The sequence below is a fragment of the Mya arenaria genome, chromosome 11 (genome assembly GCF_026914265.1).
Source record: "Mya arenaria isolate MELC-2E11 chromosome 11, ASM2691426v1".
Taxonomy (NCBI): Eukaryota; Metazoa; Mollusca; class Bivalvia; order Myida; family Myidae; genus Mya; species Mya arenaria.
The window spans coordinates 26,890,125-26,906,355 of record NC_069132.1 but is presented as its reverse complement, the minus strand read 5'-3'; the positions used below and the strand labels follow the sequence as shown (position 1 = coordinate 26,906,355).

The following is a 16,231-nucleotide window of genomic DNA, read 5'->3' as shown; positions in this document are numbered from 1 at the left end:
GAAATATTCTCGAATGTTGATACCCGAGTTTACGATGGGATATTAATTCCGATCACTGAAAAAACATATTTTTTTAGGCCTCAAAAGTGATAAAAATTCAAATATATTTTTTTGAAAATCAATGCAAATATATCAGAATAAAGAGCTAAACATATTGAAAAGTTTCAAATTGATATTTTTACTGTTCGAAAGCGTGGTATATCATTTTTATTTCATAAATTGTTTTTTTATCATTACTAAACATTTGTCTTTGCATAGAAAACGCACCATCTAAAACAACTTTTGCTTAGAAATTATCATTTCAAAAGTAATTTAATTTCATTGTCAATTGCGATCCCCAAATTGTACAAATTTCCTCCGATTTCATTGAATATACTAAATAGTTACGGAGAATTTCAGAGAAAATACTATGTGCAGTATGAGAGATGAACTTATGCAGAATTTGTCCTCGAATTTAGAATAAGTATAGAACAACATGCATAATCACAAACCGTTAACGTGTTTCAAAATCAAATGCACGTTTAAAAGGTAATGTGTTTCAGGTAGGCAAGATCAAACAATGTACTTTGATTTCTACAAGGACAACACTTAAATAACAAAAAAGCTACCTCCACGACACTGTTGGACACACATTGCTCTACTTCCCAAACCATTGTCCCCTCTCTTGCCCGGGCAATTCGGATCACACTGTAGTCGTTTTATTGATTTCCTTTGGGAGAGCGTGTGCCTCCGTCAGTTGTTGGCTTAACAGTGGTATATATTCAAATTTAAGCAATGGGCTTTACTTAAAGTCTAACAACATTATATAATTCCTTTTACTACTAGTGCCTACATATCTGTTTAAAAAGAGGTTGTAAGTTGCTATACATGTGTGTAATCAATACAAGAAAATAAATTAACATTCAATACTTTATCTAATATTGAATATGTATTCAAGATAATTTATTGCTCAAGTGATCCCGAGGTCTGTGTAATTTTTTAAGAGGAAGATGATTGTACTAAACTATGCTGGTTTTATGTAAGGATCCTTATTTCTCCCACCTCAGATAAGAAGATCCAATAATTTAACCAGGCTAGAAATTCTTATCTTGCCCACGGGCGAAGATAAAATGCCCGTATGGAATTCCTTTTTAATGGTCACCACATTATAATTACCTCCCTTGTTGAAGACTGTCGTCATGGAAACCTTGTCTCGTGGCAATATTTAGAACGTTAGTTAACTATTTCTCACATCAAATGTCACCATAAAACAGTTTTCACGCACCTTTCAAAAAATAATGCGTCACTCTCTAAAGAACTATTTAACTGAGACCGATTTGACCATTAACATAATCGGAATCACTGCGCGTATATCCATGACGACCACGAATTATCGCATATCCATACGCAATTATTTTACCTAAGCACAAAAGAGTTCCAGCCAAAAAAATACATTTTGACTTAATTTTGTTTAACAGAGATGGGAGAAAAAGCATCTACCATAGCCGCTCGTGTAAGATAGGTTCATCCCGACCCTCGCGCAGGGTGTTTTGCGGAAACTCGGTAAACCGCAAACACCGTACGCTCGGGTCGGAATGAGCCTATCTTACACTCTAAGCCATGGAAGATACTTATGGTCTGGGCCTTGTGTTTTCAGACAAGAAAATGTATTTCCTACTTATGAAATTGGCCTAAAGGATGTAAATTTTGGTCTCTGGGGCAAGTTTATGCACACTTTGTAGAAAACCTAGACAAAAACAGTTTTGATTTCTTTTATCTGTACTTAACATCAAGAGAATAATGGTCCATGCGAAAAATATAAATGTGTCTTTAATGTTCACAGATAAAGTGCATACATAAAAGTTACATATTAAGTAACTATATAATTCACAGACATAGAGAGCAACGTATCATATAAGGGACAGCCATTATAGTTATGCTAATAGACAACGTTTTAATTAGTTTGCTACTTAGTCAAAGATTCGGATATTTTTGTGTAAATAATGTTAATATGATTTCAATCAAGTCGCGTTTGGTAGACGTGATCATACATGCAGACGATAGGATTGGATATTGACGTAAGGAAGAATTACTCGCCTAGAATATGGTAATAAGCGATGTATTTCTTCTTCTTTTTTCCTTTCGAGAAAGGAAAAATAGCAGTGCATTTCAGAAGAAGCTAGTGTTTTGTTTCTGAAAAAAGTAAGTAACCTGTTGCGGACATCGTCTGTGACCTTGGTGATGAGCGCCTGAAATTCATGATGCATCGGTTCGTAGAAATACACCGAACGGATTTCACCGAGTACCCTGCGATTCCTTGACCCAATTTGTGACTGGATTACAGCGGCATCTACGTAAAAAGTGCACTAGTAGACAATTTAACTTTTTTCGAAAAGGATGTCATTGTTTTCCTAAAGTTCAGAAATCGTAAGATGCTATGATGAAGTAACAAGTAAGGGGTTGGCAAGGAACACACAGATCCGGAACTTGGAGATAAGATTAAAACGTGGGAGACTAGAGTATTTGTCGTGCCGTCCCCTGCTGGTCTAAGAAACACAGTGTTTCTTCGCATAACGTGTTCCCCTGTTTTGTTCGGAAAATATGAATTCTTCTAGGAACATGCATATGAGTGTCCAAATGCATAAATTACCATGTCCAGTCAAAGCCTGATTCATCGGTTACTATTTGAACAAATTTGGAGAAGCTGATGATTTATATAAAGAAATAAAGTTTCTGTCTTGTATTAGTATAAAAAATCATTAAAAGAACAACGTGTCCATGAAAACAAATTTGATAGTCGATTAGTTTAAGCATAATGTATTTTGTAAAAATACATTGCGTTTAAAAAAGTTTTTATACCATAATTTATGCTTTATGATTCTGCCTCCACACAGGAAGGTGATTAAAGTACTAGGAATCGAGACTTCCCGGCCGAATCAAGCTTAGTTGAAGAGCTAATTACTATGGTTGACAACCTGTATGCTATTAATATATAAGTAAATGACTATATAAACGTCTACCGTTTGTGCTTTTATTAATTTAAAGAACGCGTTTGATTAAATTGACATATATTGAGGGCATATTCAAAGTTATAGAAAAATGTGAGAGTTTTTACCATGAAAGCAAACATGTATTTCTCAACCAAACCAATGAACACAAAGTACAGTATTTCAGACAGTATTAAATATTATGTTAAATGATAAGTGAGATAATTAATTTAACAAAATGACTGAAATCATCAAATAACTTTAGATGATTTAAGAATACCGTCCCTGGTCTTTAAAAGTGAAGTTTTCATTTTATAAGTAGGTCTGTATAAGTATGTGAATATCAGTTTAAGTCAACCATTTGTTATCTAACCATTTGTTATCTTTGGCCTTTGACGAATTAAAACCTTACTAGGTAAACTCCCATCAATGGCAGACAAGAAATAACCTTAAGTAAGGTAAATTCATTCGTTTTCTTAAAATGACGTTTGTATATTATATCTCAAGCAAGGTATTGAAATTCATTGCAACTTTTAATAGCATTATAGCATCTATAAATGTGTCATCAAATGCGTATCTATAGATGAAACCTTAACTCTGACCTGTTGTTTTCATCAATATGATTAAAGTACGTCTTGATGGGATACTATGAATTCACACTAAACTTTTCGAGTGGAGTAACTAGCATAGCCATGAAACTTTATTACAACAATGAAGTTAAGCGTTGTGTAAAAACTAAATAAAAAGTAACTCAAATCTCGGTTATAATAATTCAACTTTCGGTTTCCGTATACACATACATGAACAACGCCCATGTTTAACAGGGATACTAAAAAGCAAGTAGTTTTTTATTCAAGAACATGCATATGTTGCCAATGATTGTGTACCATACCGGCCTTCCTTTATTAATTGCTATTTCAAACTAAATATGGATGTCTCATATATATATATATATATATATATATATATATATATATATATATATATATATATATATATACATTTAAAAAAAAAAGAAAGACCTTTTCAATTATTTATCCTGAAAAAGCGTTTCTATATTTTTAGTACGACATCTGATCTCTTTGTTGACATATGGGTCGTCCATTTAGTTTTATGACGTATGTATAATCTTCCGGTGTATATGGCATTTTTACCCATGTCACATGATTTAGTAATGAACCAAACTTACTGTAATCTGACATACATGGAATAAATAACAACTATCTGATAAGGTTTTTGTTTATTTTGTGTGTGTCTGTTCTCTTTGAATAGCAAATAATGATAAAATTCAACACAATTCCGGCAAAAAGGTCACCAGGAGCCTGTTTTAAGTGCCCTGTCTCTGAGGTAGACTCTGTGAACCCATACTCCCTAAAAGACTTGTACACTAACATTCCCTTCTCTTGGACGTCACTTAAGGATATATCAAGTAAAATAAGCTGGCTTCTTATTGATGCCTCTTTACTTTGCAAGTAGTTGGAAACTGAAAAGAACAAAACAAATATTAGAAAATTCCCCTTAATAAAAAAAAACATAAAACATCTGAAGCTTAGTTCAGTTCATATCAATTCTGAAAATGGAGGTACCGTGAGTGGGCGAGTCAGCAAGCCGGCCGGCCGGTCGGTCGGTCGGGTCGGTCGGTCGATCAGTCGGTCAGTCAGTCACTAACTCAGTCACTCAGTCACCACTCAGTCATTCAGTAAGTCAGTGAGTGAGTCAGTGGGTGAGTCAGTGGGTGAGTCAGTGAGTGAACAAGTATAACGTTAATAGGCTAAATGAAATCAATACAAGGTCCAATGAACCACGTTTTTGTTTATTTGAGGCTATATAGTGTCAAAGAAATCTCAAATAGGTTCTAACCAAGCCAACTCAGTACCAATTAAATCCCATTGTAGCTACAATCAATATGTTCTAGGGTCAAACATACAAGTCAATAGCCTTCATCACCCGTACTAAAGAAAAACATGTGAAGCTTAATTAAGCCTACTTAAGTACTAAATAATCTACGCTTAAGCCATTAAAACCAAGCAAACACATAACTGGAAAGGCCCATTGAGATACATTCTAATCCATGAGTAGCTTTAATCAAGCCTACTTAGCGCCACAGACCAACTGTTGGCTATTATGAAGCTCATTTAGAGCAAGGCAACCGCAGGTGCATCCCCAGGATTTCCAACTCAGTCCAAAACCGAACACATGTTGGTAACCATAAGGCCCATTCGAAGTTAAACACATGACACATGTACAACTGGACCCAGTGCCAAATGTATCACATATTGGCAACCATAAAGTCAAATAAACAGACGCGAAATAATAATTAAGACTACTCATTGCCAAATAGAACACATTTTCGCAACCATAAAGCCCGTTTATAGCCAGTCTTTATTACCAGTTTAGCAATCATCTTATAGATGGACATGTCGTAAAAAAACTTCAAACTGAACTTCCAAAAAGAAGATATAGACAAGACATGACAACTGTATGAGTTTTTTTCTGTCATATTTCACATGGACATGACCGTAGGTCTGTAATTCATGTTAATATGAAGCACACTGAGAAATAGATACGTTTTTATTATTCATTATACTGAAGGGAAATTAAATCTTATATAACTGTCCTCATTTAAATGAATATTGTTGTAGTTTGTAAATTATTAAACTCAATAAACCGGGAATACCTCATTTAAATGAATATTGTTGTAGTTTGTAAATTATTAAACTCAATAAACCGGGAATACCTGATTGTTTAGCACTTACTCACATATCGACCTTGATATGACCTTGTACTCTAGTGACCATAAATGAAAGTTTTTAAGAAATTTTGGTGTGTACATAACTAACTAGTTATAGAAATATAGTAAGATAGTCATGGGCTCAGAAAACGGTGGCCATATTGGCTGCTGTATTGGTCGCAATGGTTACCTATATGACGCCAACTGTCCACCCTCGCTAAAAATGAACTTCAGACACCCCAACACAAATGTAATCTGTGGAAAATGAATCTTTTTTCCACATTTCAAAATACATCATCATATAAATGTTGTAAATATCCATTTCTCCTTCACTGCCACTTTCGGGTTTTGTTAATTATTCCAATGCTCGAAAGTTGCGATAGTTTTTTTTACAGACCGAAGGAGACCCATTGTTTTCAAAACATGTATTGTGGCATTTACTCATTAACATATTTAAACTACATAGTTTACACGAAACACACTATTTTGTAATGGTTCGTGTGATTTTCAGGTAGTAACCGCGATGCATGCAATGCCACACAGTTTGGTGTCCGATTTAAGGCACTAGCGTGTCGACGCCGGGCACAGAACACAAATGGCTTTGTTCCAAGACATCCAAAACGAACCTGAGATCCAGAACTGGCTCAAAGGTTACCTCGCCCTTAGGATCACCAAGGACGGTCTGCGAGGCCTTGTTGAAGGCGACTCCAAAAACGTCCAGAAAAATATTCACTTGTCAGTCATCCAGGCCAGGAACCTCACTGCTGGAACAACATGCGGCCTTTGTCTTACAGAGAATCTCTTTCAGTGTCATACAAGAGGACTGTGCTCACATCCTCGAAACTGCAAGTACCACAACTCTCCGTTGAAGATAAACCGGCCCTGCCCCTCACAGATATGCGATGACTTTCGAGATGAGATATGCGCTGTCCACAGATATGGTGGACCGTCCTGGAAGAATACCAAAGCCAACCATTGGTGTACGAACCATTGGCAAGTAGCCAAATGCTTTATGCCACCTGACGGCTATGATGATGTTACGTCGTACGACGAGACAGACTTCAATGGTATCATAAGCGTTATGATCAACTGTATGGAGTTCCAACGGAGGTTTTCGTTCACTATTGGCATCCAACCCCCCAACACATTAACCGAGGTAATGTACATACACGAGCTGTTTCTGCCATTGTATAAACACAAGAATTAGCATAAGTGTTATTTTCGCTCTTTTGTAATTCATTCACTATACAAATTATGTTTTAGATACATATTTCTTTAACTATATCAATTGTATGCTGGCTGTGTTAATTGTTAACACTTTGTTCCCTGTACATTGTGTATATGGGTTGCAGGCTGTTGTATAAATTCATTGCTTTTCGTAAATAAGGCATTCTTTGCTCCACCAGATATGACTGACATACAAAAGACCGGCGGTGCCAAAATATAATAAAAGTATTTCAAGATTTCACGATTTCAACTTTACGGCTGCAAGAGTCGGTTCACGAACTGACGGTTCACGATTTCAGATTGACGAATTCACGATTTCACAAATTCAAAATATAAAAATAAAGTAAGCACGAATTTGTGAATTGTAAATAGTGTATTCGTGAAATCTTGAAATTATGAAGTTAACTTTGTGATATCGTGATTTTGCAAATATGTGAAATCGTGAAGTTGAAATCGTGAAATCATGATGGTGAAATTTTAAAAATTGAATCTGAAATATCAGCATCGGCGTTCGTACTTACCAGCTATTTGGCATAAAAGAAATCCTTGCAAGATGCACTAGTTTAAATATTGGGATTATTTTTTATGTTGTTTTTTTGTTATCATTAATAAAGATATTTGTGTGCATACACGTTAAAACAAGTACAATAATTAAAAAACTAACTTCTGATGTTCAATTTTGGCATCTTTATTTGCATGAAAGCAACACATTTTAAAAAGCACAAAATATATTATAGATATATGTACATATATATCGTGTACAGCTCATATCAGGTCAATTTTTGGATTTATATATGCATCAGCTAAAAACTTTGAAAAGCACAATATAATATATTATTGTATTATGTGTGTGGATATGAGCTGTGATTTTGTTTTGAAATGGTTTTTTATGTAATGAAAACACATTTCATTAAATATTCAAACATATTTAAATTTTAGGCTCGTGAGATAGGCCGCAAAATTCGCCATTCCCCGGATCTCAAGGTGACAGACACAGACCTAGCTGACTATTTTGCCACTCTGAACACGCTTCTGACAGACTCTACATTTCTAGCTAATGACAAGGATGCCCAGCAAGCTGTCATTAAACTGAAACAGGTTAATAATTGTGATTCTTTGATAGTAGGAGCTGTATGTGGTCTGAAAATAAGTTATAAAAAAAGTTTACTCTTTAAAGAATTGTTTTTTCTTTCCGAAAAACACTAATGCAATAAATAAATATAAGAGCTGATCGTGATCTGAAAATAAGTTTTACTAGGTATAGAATTATAGTTCTTTCCGAAAAAAATCATTTATCATATATGTGTATATTAAAACAAGTTATTCGTTAAACTGCGTTATTATATAGTGACATAATATAAAACAACTTGTTAAGAAGGCATTTATTCACGTATTGGCACAATATATGTTGTACAAAAGTATTCTTTCAAACATGTATTTCATTATCCTGTATAACTCATTTTTCTTTAATGACACAAAAGCTATGTGGGCACTAAATTCCCCAGTCAAAGAAGTGCCTACGTATTCCTTTTAGTTTTATATCAGTACACAAATTATATTCTTTCTTTTTGGTTTTGATAATGTATTCGTTAAACACGATAATGCATTATAATAAAAAAGATCAACATTGTTTGACATCAGCTAATATTGTGCATCTTTAAATGAGGGATTTAGCTGTAAAGTTAAATTTAATGTATGCTCAACCAACAGTTAGAGTTTATCCTTCAAATACGTTTTAAACACTTAAAAGACAAATAATCTGAATGGTTTACAGCTTGAAAAAGACTCCCTTTCAATATCGACGGAAGACGCTCGTGAACTACTAGAAGAAGCTAGATCGACAATAGAAGTTGGCAAGCGCGATGTTGCAGAGTCTGCAGAATCATGGAAGCAAGAGCTAGAAGGCGTGGTTTTGCAAGGTAAAACTGACATTGACTCTGGCAAATGTGAGATAGCGGAGTCTGTGAAAACAGGGAAACAAGACCTAGAAGTCGTGGTTTTGCAGGGTAAAACTGCCATTGAATCTGGCAAATGTGAGGCAGCGGAGTCTGTGAAAACAGGGAAGCAAGAGCTAGAAAGCGTGGTTGCGCAGGGTAAAACTGCCATTGAATTTGGAAAATGTGAGGTAGCGGAGTCTGTGAAAACAGGGAAGCAAGACCTAGAAGGCGTGGTTTTGCAGGGTAAAACTGCCATTCAATCTGGCAAATGTGAGGTAGCAGAGTCTGTGAAAACAGGGAAACAACAGATAGAAGGCGTGGTGTCACAGGGTAAATCTACTATTGCCAGGCTGGTCACGGAGAGAGTGAAGGAAGAGTTGGAAGAGGCCTTGCAGGGGAAGAACAACGTTTCCTCTCTGTCAGAGGCAGAACAAAGAGAAGGTAATTGGCTGAAACTTGAAGCTCAGAAGAAACAAAAATGAGATGCATATGTACATTTGAAGTATTCTTTATATTGTACCGGTATGTTTGTCAAGTTATGGCCATTTAAAAAAATATATTCCATTCATGAACAATATCTAGAACATCTTTTCGACGAATTAACTTAAGAGTATTTCGTCGTTTCAAATAGTCATATGAAAGAAAGTAATACTAATAAAATCTAAACAGTCAGAAAAGAAAGTAGTAAATGGTGGATTCTGTTATCTGTATCCAATGATAAGCATACCGCCACGTTGTGTTTGGTGGTTACATACAAGTATACAATTAGTGGTTTTCAATACAACCGAGTGAACGAGCACTCTGCACATGTACAGATGTTAGCGTAATATTGATACAATTTGTACAGTTCAAGATGTGCAAGATGTATAGGGAGGTAATTTTAGTATGGTAAAAGAAGGCATTTAAATGATTTTGATAGATATATTTAATCAATATGGTTGAGTTATAATTTGAAAATCTTAACATACTTTGCATTTTCATCTCAATAAGTTCTACTGTAATGTGAAGCAGAACACAAAAAGCGGACGCCGCTGGTAGTGGGGATGTGTAGCTTAAGGGCACATCCTTTTGACATTAGCCCCTATCTCAAAACTTAAAAGTAAATATATTAAAATGTTGGAAGGGGGTTTGGTGGGTAATAATCAAATCCGACATGGTGGATTTGGAGTGTATTTTACCCTTTTCTCTCCGATGTTGTCGTTAAAAGTATACTTGGATGCCCCTCCCCCTGATCCGCTTTGGACAATGTGACTTAATCAAAATAAAATGTTTTACTTGGTGCCTGCTATATTTCGGTTTGTTACAGGAAACCAGATAGATTCTACTGTAGTTTTTCATACCACTCAAACGTGAATATGTCGCGATAACATATATGCATGATATTTACTTAATGAACTTATACTACTCGCAGATCTTCGTCAACGGTTGGTCAAGTACTATCAAAAGCAGCTCAACAGCGCGCCCATATCGCCCCTGCTGTCGCACAAGGACGAGAGGCTGGACAAGTTTTACGTCCCTCCGAAGATTGTGGAGAAAGACCATAAAATACTTGGAGTCGATCGACAACAAAACGGTTTTCCTATTTCCTCTTACAAAACGATGTTCTGTATAGATGAGGGATTGGCCAAGAACGTTTTCGTTGTTGGTGAGGCTGGGATGGGAAAGACATCATTTTCAGCTATGTGTACCATGAAGTGGGCTTCACAGTTCTCTGATACCGAATTTGATTTTCAAGATGATGACTTTTTAAACGACATAGAGTTTATGTTCCACCTTAAACTGAGATATTGCTGTGAAACCTGCGAGCTGTCCGAAATGATCCGAGATCAGCTGATCAACATGATTTACAAGCCAGTTGATGAAAGGACCGCTGGCTACGATATTGTGCTTCGTGTTTTGACAGACCAAAAGTGTGTGATCATAGCCGATGGACTGGACGAATGGTCACACCCTGAAACAAATTGTTCATGTTCGGTAGAAAACAAAGCTATCCCTCATTTATTGCCAACCTTAGATGCCACTGTGTTGATAACATCCAGACCCTGGCGAATGTCCAGGAATCGCGTGAAAGACACTCAAATAGGCAAATACTTTGAAATACAGGGAGTAGCTAGCACACAGCTATTGGTTCAGAAAGTGTTGGTTTGCCTAAATGAAAGAGTAAAAGAAAAGATGAAATATCCGGATTTCTTTCTCTTTGTTTCAAGAAAAAAATTAGTGCATCTAATCTCTGTACCTATCATTGTTATGTTGCTAGTTTGTCTGTGGTTTGAGGGAGAACCTGAATCATTTTCTATGTGTTACATATACGCATACATGATGGACATGATGTTTGGGAATAAAGCGCTTCCTATACTTCGTGGTTCGTTCGAAAGCTCTCCTTTGCTACGATGTTTCGAGCACACTAAACATGTACAAAAGTACTACAAAATCGTCTTAAAGCTGGCTCAACTTGCATTTGAGAAATTATTTTTGAGTGAACGAAAATCATCCCTGGTGTTTCAAAATGTTGACTGTTTGACACCAGATGAGCTCCTGTTCGTTTTGAAATCGGGTTGCATGCGAGAAACAAAGACTCCATCTTTGATAAGAGAGCTATCTAGTTTCTCATTCATCCACAAAACAGTTCAGGAATTCCTTGCTGCAGTTCACATTGCCAGCCATACCGAAGAGATTCAACGAGTAATGAAGCCATATTATAAAGTAGTGCAGCAGATTTTAACTTCAGATAACATCAACTGGGAGAACTTTTCAATGACAACACATGACGTCTCGAAGGTCTTTATATATATGTGCGGTCTGAACAGTGAAGTTGCACACGATATGTCTGCCATGATGTCACATGGTATATTGGATCACCCGAACTGGGGTTTTCATTTGGTTACGCACGATGTGAATCTGGCAGTACAAGAAACAATTTATTCTGGTTATAGAGAGGCCAAAGCCAACAATGTACAGAATATTGAACTACTTCTACTTAGCTTTAATATTGATTATTCAACTAGAGATGTTGCAACCTTAAAGAGCTTGCTATCGATGAACAAGTCTCAGATTCGACATATACAAATCACGGGACAAGAGAATATCAGCGAGGAGGAACTCCAGGAGGTGTTCACCAACTCAACTGACGCTTTAACCATTGAAATACGGCAACGTGCTGGACAATATGACCTTTCTGCTTGCAGCCGTCTCCAACATTTGGTTATTGATGGATCTGAAATGTCGACTATCCAGATCAATACGAAGAGTTTAGAGTCATTGGCTATATATGATGTTTCGGAGAAAGTTGAAAGTAGTATTTTACAGTCATTAAAACAGAATTGTGAAAAATTGACAAGGTTCGACGTATGCAATCTTACAAACACAAGCTTATTTTGTCAGACACTTATCCAGCTGAATCATTTAGAAGAGTTGTCTATGGAGAAAATAACCCTCAGTGATAACCCACTACTCCTCCCGCCCTCTGTAACAATTGTTATCTTAACTCGAGTGACAGTGTCCGCGCAGTCCTTGAGGGCGATGGTGGAGAGGGTGGTCAACTGCTCTCAAACGGTGAGGTGTTGGCTTAGCATGTGCAATGTGGAACCAATCACAGATTTCGAAGACATTAAAAAGACGACTAAAATATTTTCGTATTGTTGATTATAAAAGTTGAAGGAAACCGGTTTTTGTCTGTGTTAGATCGAAAAATATATCACCAAGTGAAAACCAAAAGCTATATTTTATTGACGCAGCTAGTGAATATGTGAACGTTTTTATTGTATACATTAAAGCTGAACTCTCACCGATTGAACGTTTTGACAACTAGTTTTGATTTTTGTCTTGCAACGAACATTTTTTGGCGAAAATCCCTGGAAACCAGTTATATAAGATTGCTGACAAAAATCAGATCGCAGATTTTATATATAAGTTCAAAAATTAATGTTTTATGCATTTTTCTTAAACCGTTAGTAACGGTTTATGCCATAAAACATTAATTTTCAAACGGAAATATGAAAATATACGATCTAATTATTTGTCAGCAATCATATATCATTGGTTTGCAGACATGTACGCAAAAAAATGCTATTTCCAAGACAAAAAATAAAAAAAAGTTGTAAAATGGTTTATCTGTGAGAGTGCAGCTTTAAACTAATTCAAAAGTATGCTAAGTTTTATTTAATAGCAAAAGCGCGCTAAATTCTTGATGATGACAAGCCATTCCGGAATTTACGTTAATCCAATTGTGTCCAAGATTTGTGGGGTCTGATAATGCATTAATCTAGCAGAATGGGGCACAGTTAAAACACAATGACTGTATCAAAAACAGTGAATCAATTAATATCACTAATGAAAATAAATACATTTTCGGAAAGCCTAAAAGAATCAGCCTTTCTTTAATACTGTGTGACGCTGTTTAAATATATATGATTACATAAACTATGAAACCTTTAACCTGATGATTTTAATATTCAAAGTGTCACATACTGTTAAATCAAATGTCATTTTACTAAATATCTCCTGTATCGTTTAATTTTTTCAAGGACATTTTAAAAAAGATAAGTTACTTGTTTTAATTACCGAAATGGTGTTTACTGAACACTTAAATATCATATATTTTTAAACAATATTGTATTTAAACCTGGTCTTTTTGCAACAGGTATTCATTTTCAATAAAAATGTAATACTGATTTGGAATGCTTAGTAAATATCAATTAACAGGAGGTGTTTGTCAAACATTATGCCCCCCCCCCCCTGTTTGTCATGTTATCAAAAAAACTTGAGCAATTGAATAAAAAAACGCATTGACCGAAATGACAGCTGATATTTCATTGGCAGTGACTGCTTTTGAGGTACAATTTTTAATCATGTCAAGATGATGACTAATATTTGCAGATTATCATGTATTCTCTACGCAACAGAGAATTAATAAATATGACGTAATTTTAATGACCAATATAAGGTAATTTAATGACCAATATGAGTTGTGACCTTGATCTTTGACTCTATGACTTTAAAATGCATAGGGATCATCTACTGGTCTCCCCCAATCTAAATTACAAGTTTGAGGGCAATGGGTGCAGGCATTGTTGAGTCATAATACAGACAAGTTTTTTGCATTCAATGTCACTGTGACCTTGACTTTTAACCCGATTACCCCTCAAATTTATATGTGTCATCTACTGGTCAGGCCAACCCTCCAAGGATCCAGGAATCATCGAGTTTGCGTCCAAGGTCACTTTGACCTTGACCTTTGACCTATGACCCATAGAATCAATAGGGGTTCTCTACTGGTCAGGACCAGCCTTCAAGTCATATTTGAATGCCATGGGTGCAGGCATTGTCGAGTTATCACTCGGACCACCTTAACGCATTCAAGGTCACTGTGACCTTAACCTTTGACCCGAGTATACCGAAAATCAAAAGGGGTTATCTACTAGTCACGCCAAACCTCAATGTCAAGTTTGATGACCATAGGTCCAGGCATTGTTGCGGTATCATTCGAACAAACGTTGACAACCTTTTCCTGTTAAAGGTCACTGTAACCTTCACCTTTGACCCGATGATCCCTAAAATTTATAGGGGTCATTTACTTGTCAGGCCCAACCCTTATGTCAAGTTTGATGACAATAGGTCTAGGAATTGTCGAGTCATCAATCGGACAAGCTTTGGTCTACCGAAGGACCGACCGACCGACCGACATATGCAAAGCAATAAGTGAACGTTTTCTGGCAATAAATGAAGATGACAGTAGTATAAATATGCACCGATGAAGCTCAAACTATTATTCGCAATCAATTCAAATATATTTCAAAAATAAAAATGAATGTTCGATAATTGTTTGTGTTTTATTTCCTCAATTACGATACAACACGTGTAAGAAATTCGTTACGGAAAACTAATCCATCTGTTTTTAGACATGGAGATTTGAAACATATTCCACACGTTGATTAAAGGAATGGCCACAACAACATCTATGTAGTATCGAAGGTTTTCCCTTTTTTTGTTTTGTAAGGTATTTCTTTACAGTAATTAATCCATTGAATTGCCAGACATTTTTTCTTATCAATAGTGTTATCCAGACAGGCTTTGAATGTCAAAAACATTTCCATAAAATTGTCATAAATATTTCACAGCCACTTCACGCCGAAATCTCCCACGGCGTCATTTCATCCGGCAAGGTTATACAATACACACACAAAAACGAAAATCACATGGACGTACGAATCGAATTGAGCAGACCACGTCACGTGGCTATAGCAATTACTTTTCACCTAAATGTGTTTGAAGAAAACGATCATTGTCAAGTGCTTTGAAGAGGAAGTTTAATAAGGATTTTTTGCATCGACCTGATACAGAGAAAACTTGTTAAGCTACATTGCGTGCAAACGTCATTATATAATAAGCGGTGCCAAATTTAACAACTAGTTTACCAGTCTCCTTATGAGCCATTATTTCAATAAATTCACTTCCGATAAATCATCTACAGTAACACTGCGATCGCTCGAGGACGTCGGGTCCGAGCTAAAACCTCGAAGGAACCGATGTTTCGAACGACCCAAGTTTCAATTTCCCAGTCTGTTTAATATGAATTGCCATTCAGTGTATTTTAAGTTTGAGTTCGTCAAATCGAATGTTTACTTCGCCACCGATAATGAATTGATTTCGCTCATATAATCAAATGCTGTTCATATACAATATGTAAAAGAAAACCCAATAAATTAATCAAAAGCAAAGTTTATTCTTAAAATAAGCACATGTTCTAAACAAGAAACATTGAAATATGACCGTGCATGTTAAGCTCGTTGGATAATAAGCGCTGCCAAATTTAACAACCAGTTTACAAGTATCCTTATGAGCCATTATTTCAATAAATTCACTTCTGGTAAATCATCTACTAACTTTGATATAACATGTGTTACAAAACACTGCAGCATCATTGCAATCAGATGCTCAATAATACCTTCACGTCGTTACAGTAGAAGAAACTAGAGAATGTGAGTTCAATGAAATGGAAAACGGTTGTTTAGTTTGAATTTATTTTACTACGATTGTGAAACAACAGTTATTATAGCATTATATTAATTACTCTCGTTGGCACGATGTACGCGAGAGTGAGGTCTTATGTTGTAGGGGAACCGGAGGACCCGGTTGAAACCCGCTTGTCCGGTTTGGTAAGCACAACCAAAACTCTCATGCGCCAAGGCCGGGAAAAGACCCCAGGTCGCCTTGGTGTGAAGTGCATTAACCACTGCGGTAACTGGGCAAACGAAATTCAACATACAGTTCATGTGAATGTTTTGATATGGTTGTAAGTTGTCTTTTAACTTTTTATTTATCTGTATTATTAACATATTTTCCATTGTATTGCAAATGTTCCTTGTGTAAAA

At 35.9% G+C, this 16,231-nt stretch overlaps 1 protein-coding gene across 3 annotated transcripts; it reads left to right on the top strand.

Moving 5' to 3' along the window:
- The first annotated feature begins 3,367 nt into the window (after nt 1-3,367).
- Nucleotides 3,368-13,481, top strand: LOC128208214 (uncharacterized). 3 transcript variants are annotated; one of them, XM_052911680.1, is made up of 5 exons: nt 3,368-3,424; nt 6,209-6,853; nt 7,864-8,022; nt 8,699-9,302; nt 10,273-13,481. In XM_052911680.1, exons 2-5 carry the CDS (start codon nt 6,293-6,295, stop codon nt 12,501-12,503), a joined length of 3,555 nt encoding a protein of 1,184 aa, XP_052767640.1. In that variant the 5' UTR covers nt 3,368-3,424; nt 6,209-6,292; the 3' UTR covers nt 12,504-13,481. The 3 variants fall into 3 exon arrangements, with proteins under 3 accessions (XP_052767640.1, XP_052767642.1, XP_052767641.1); XM_052911681.1 differs by having other exon boundaries at nt 3,373-3,419; XM_052911682.1 differs by lacking the exon at nt 10,273-13,481 and having other exon boundaries at nt 8,699-9,482.
- The last annotated feature ends 2,750 nt before the right edge of the window (nt 13,482-16,231 follow it).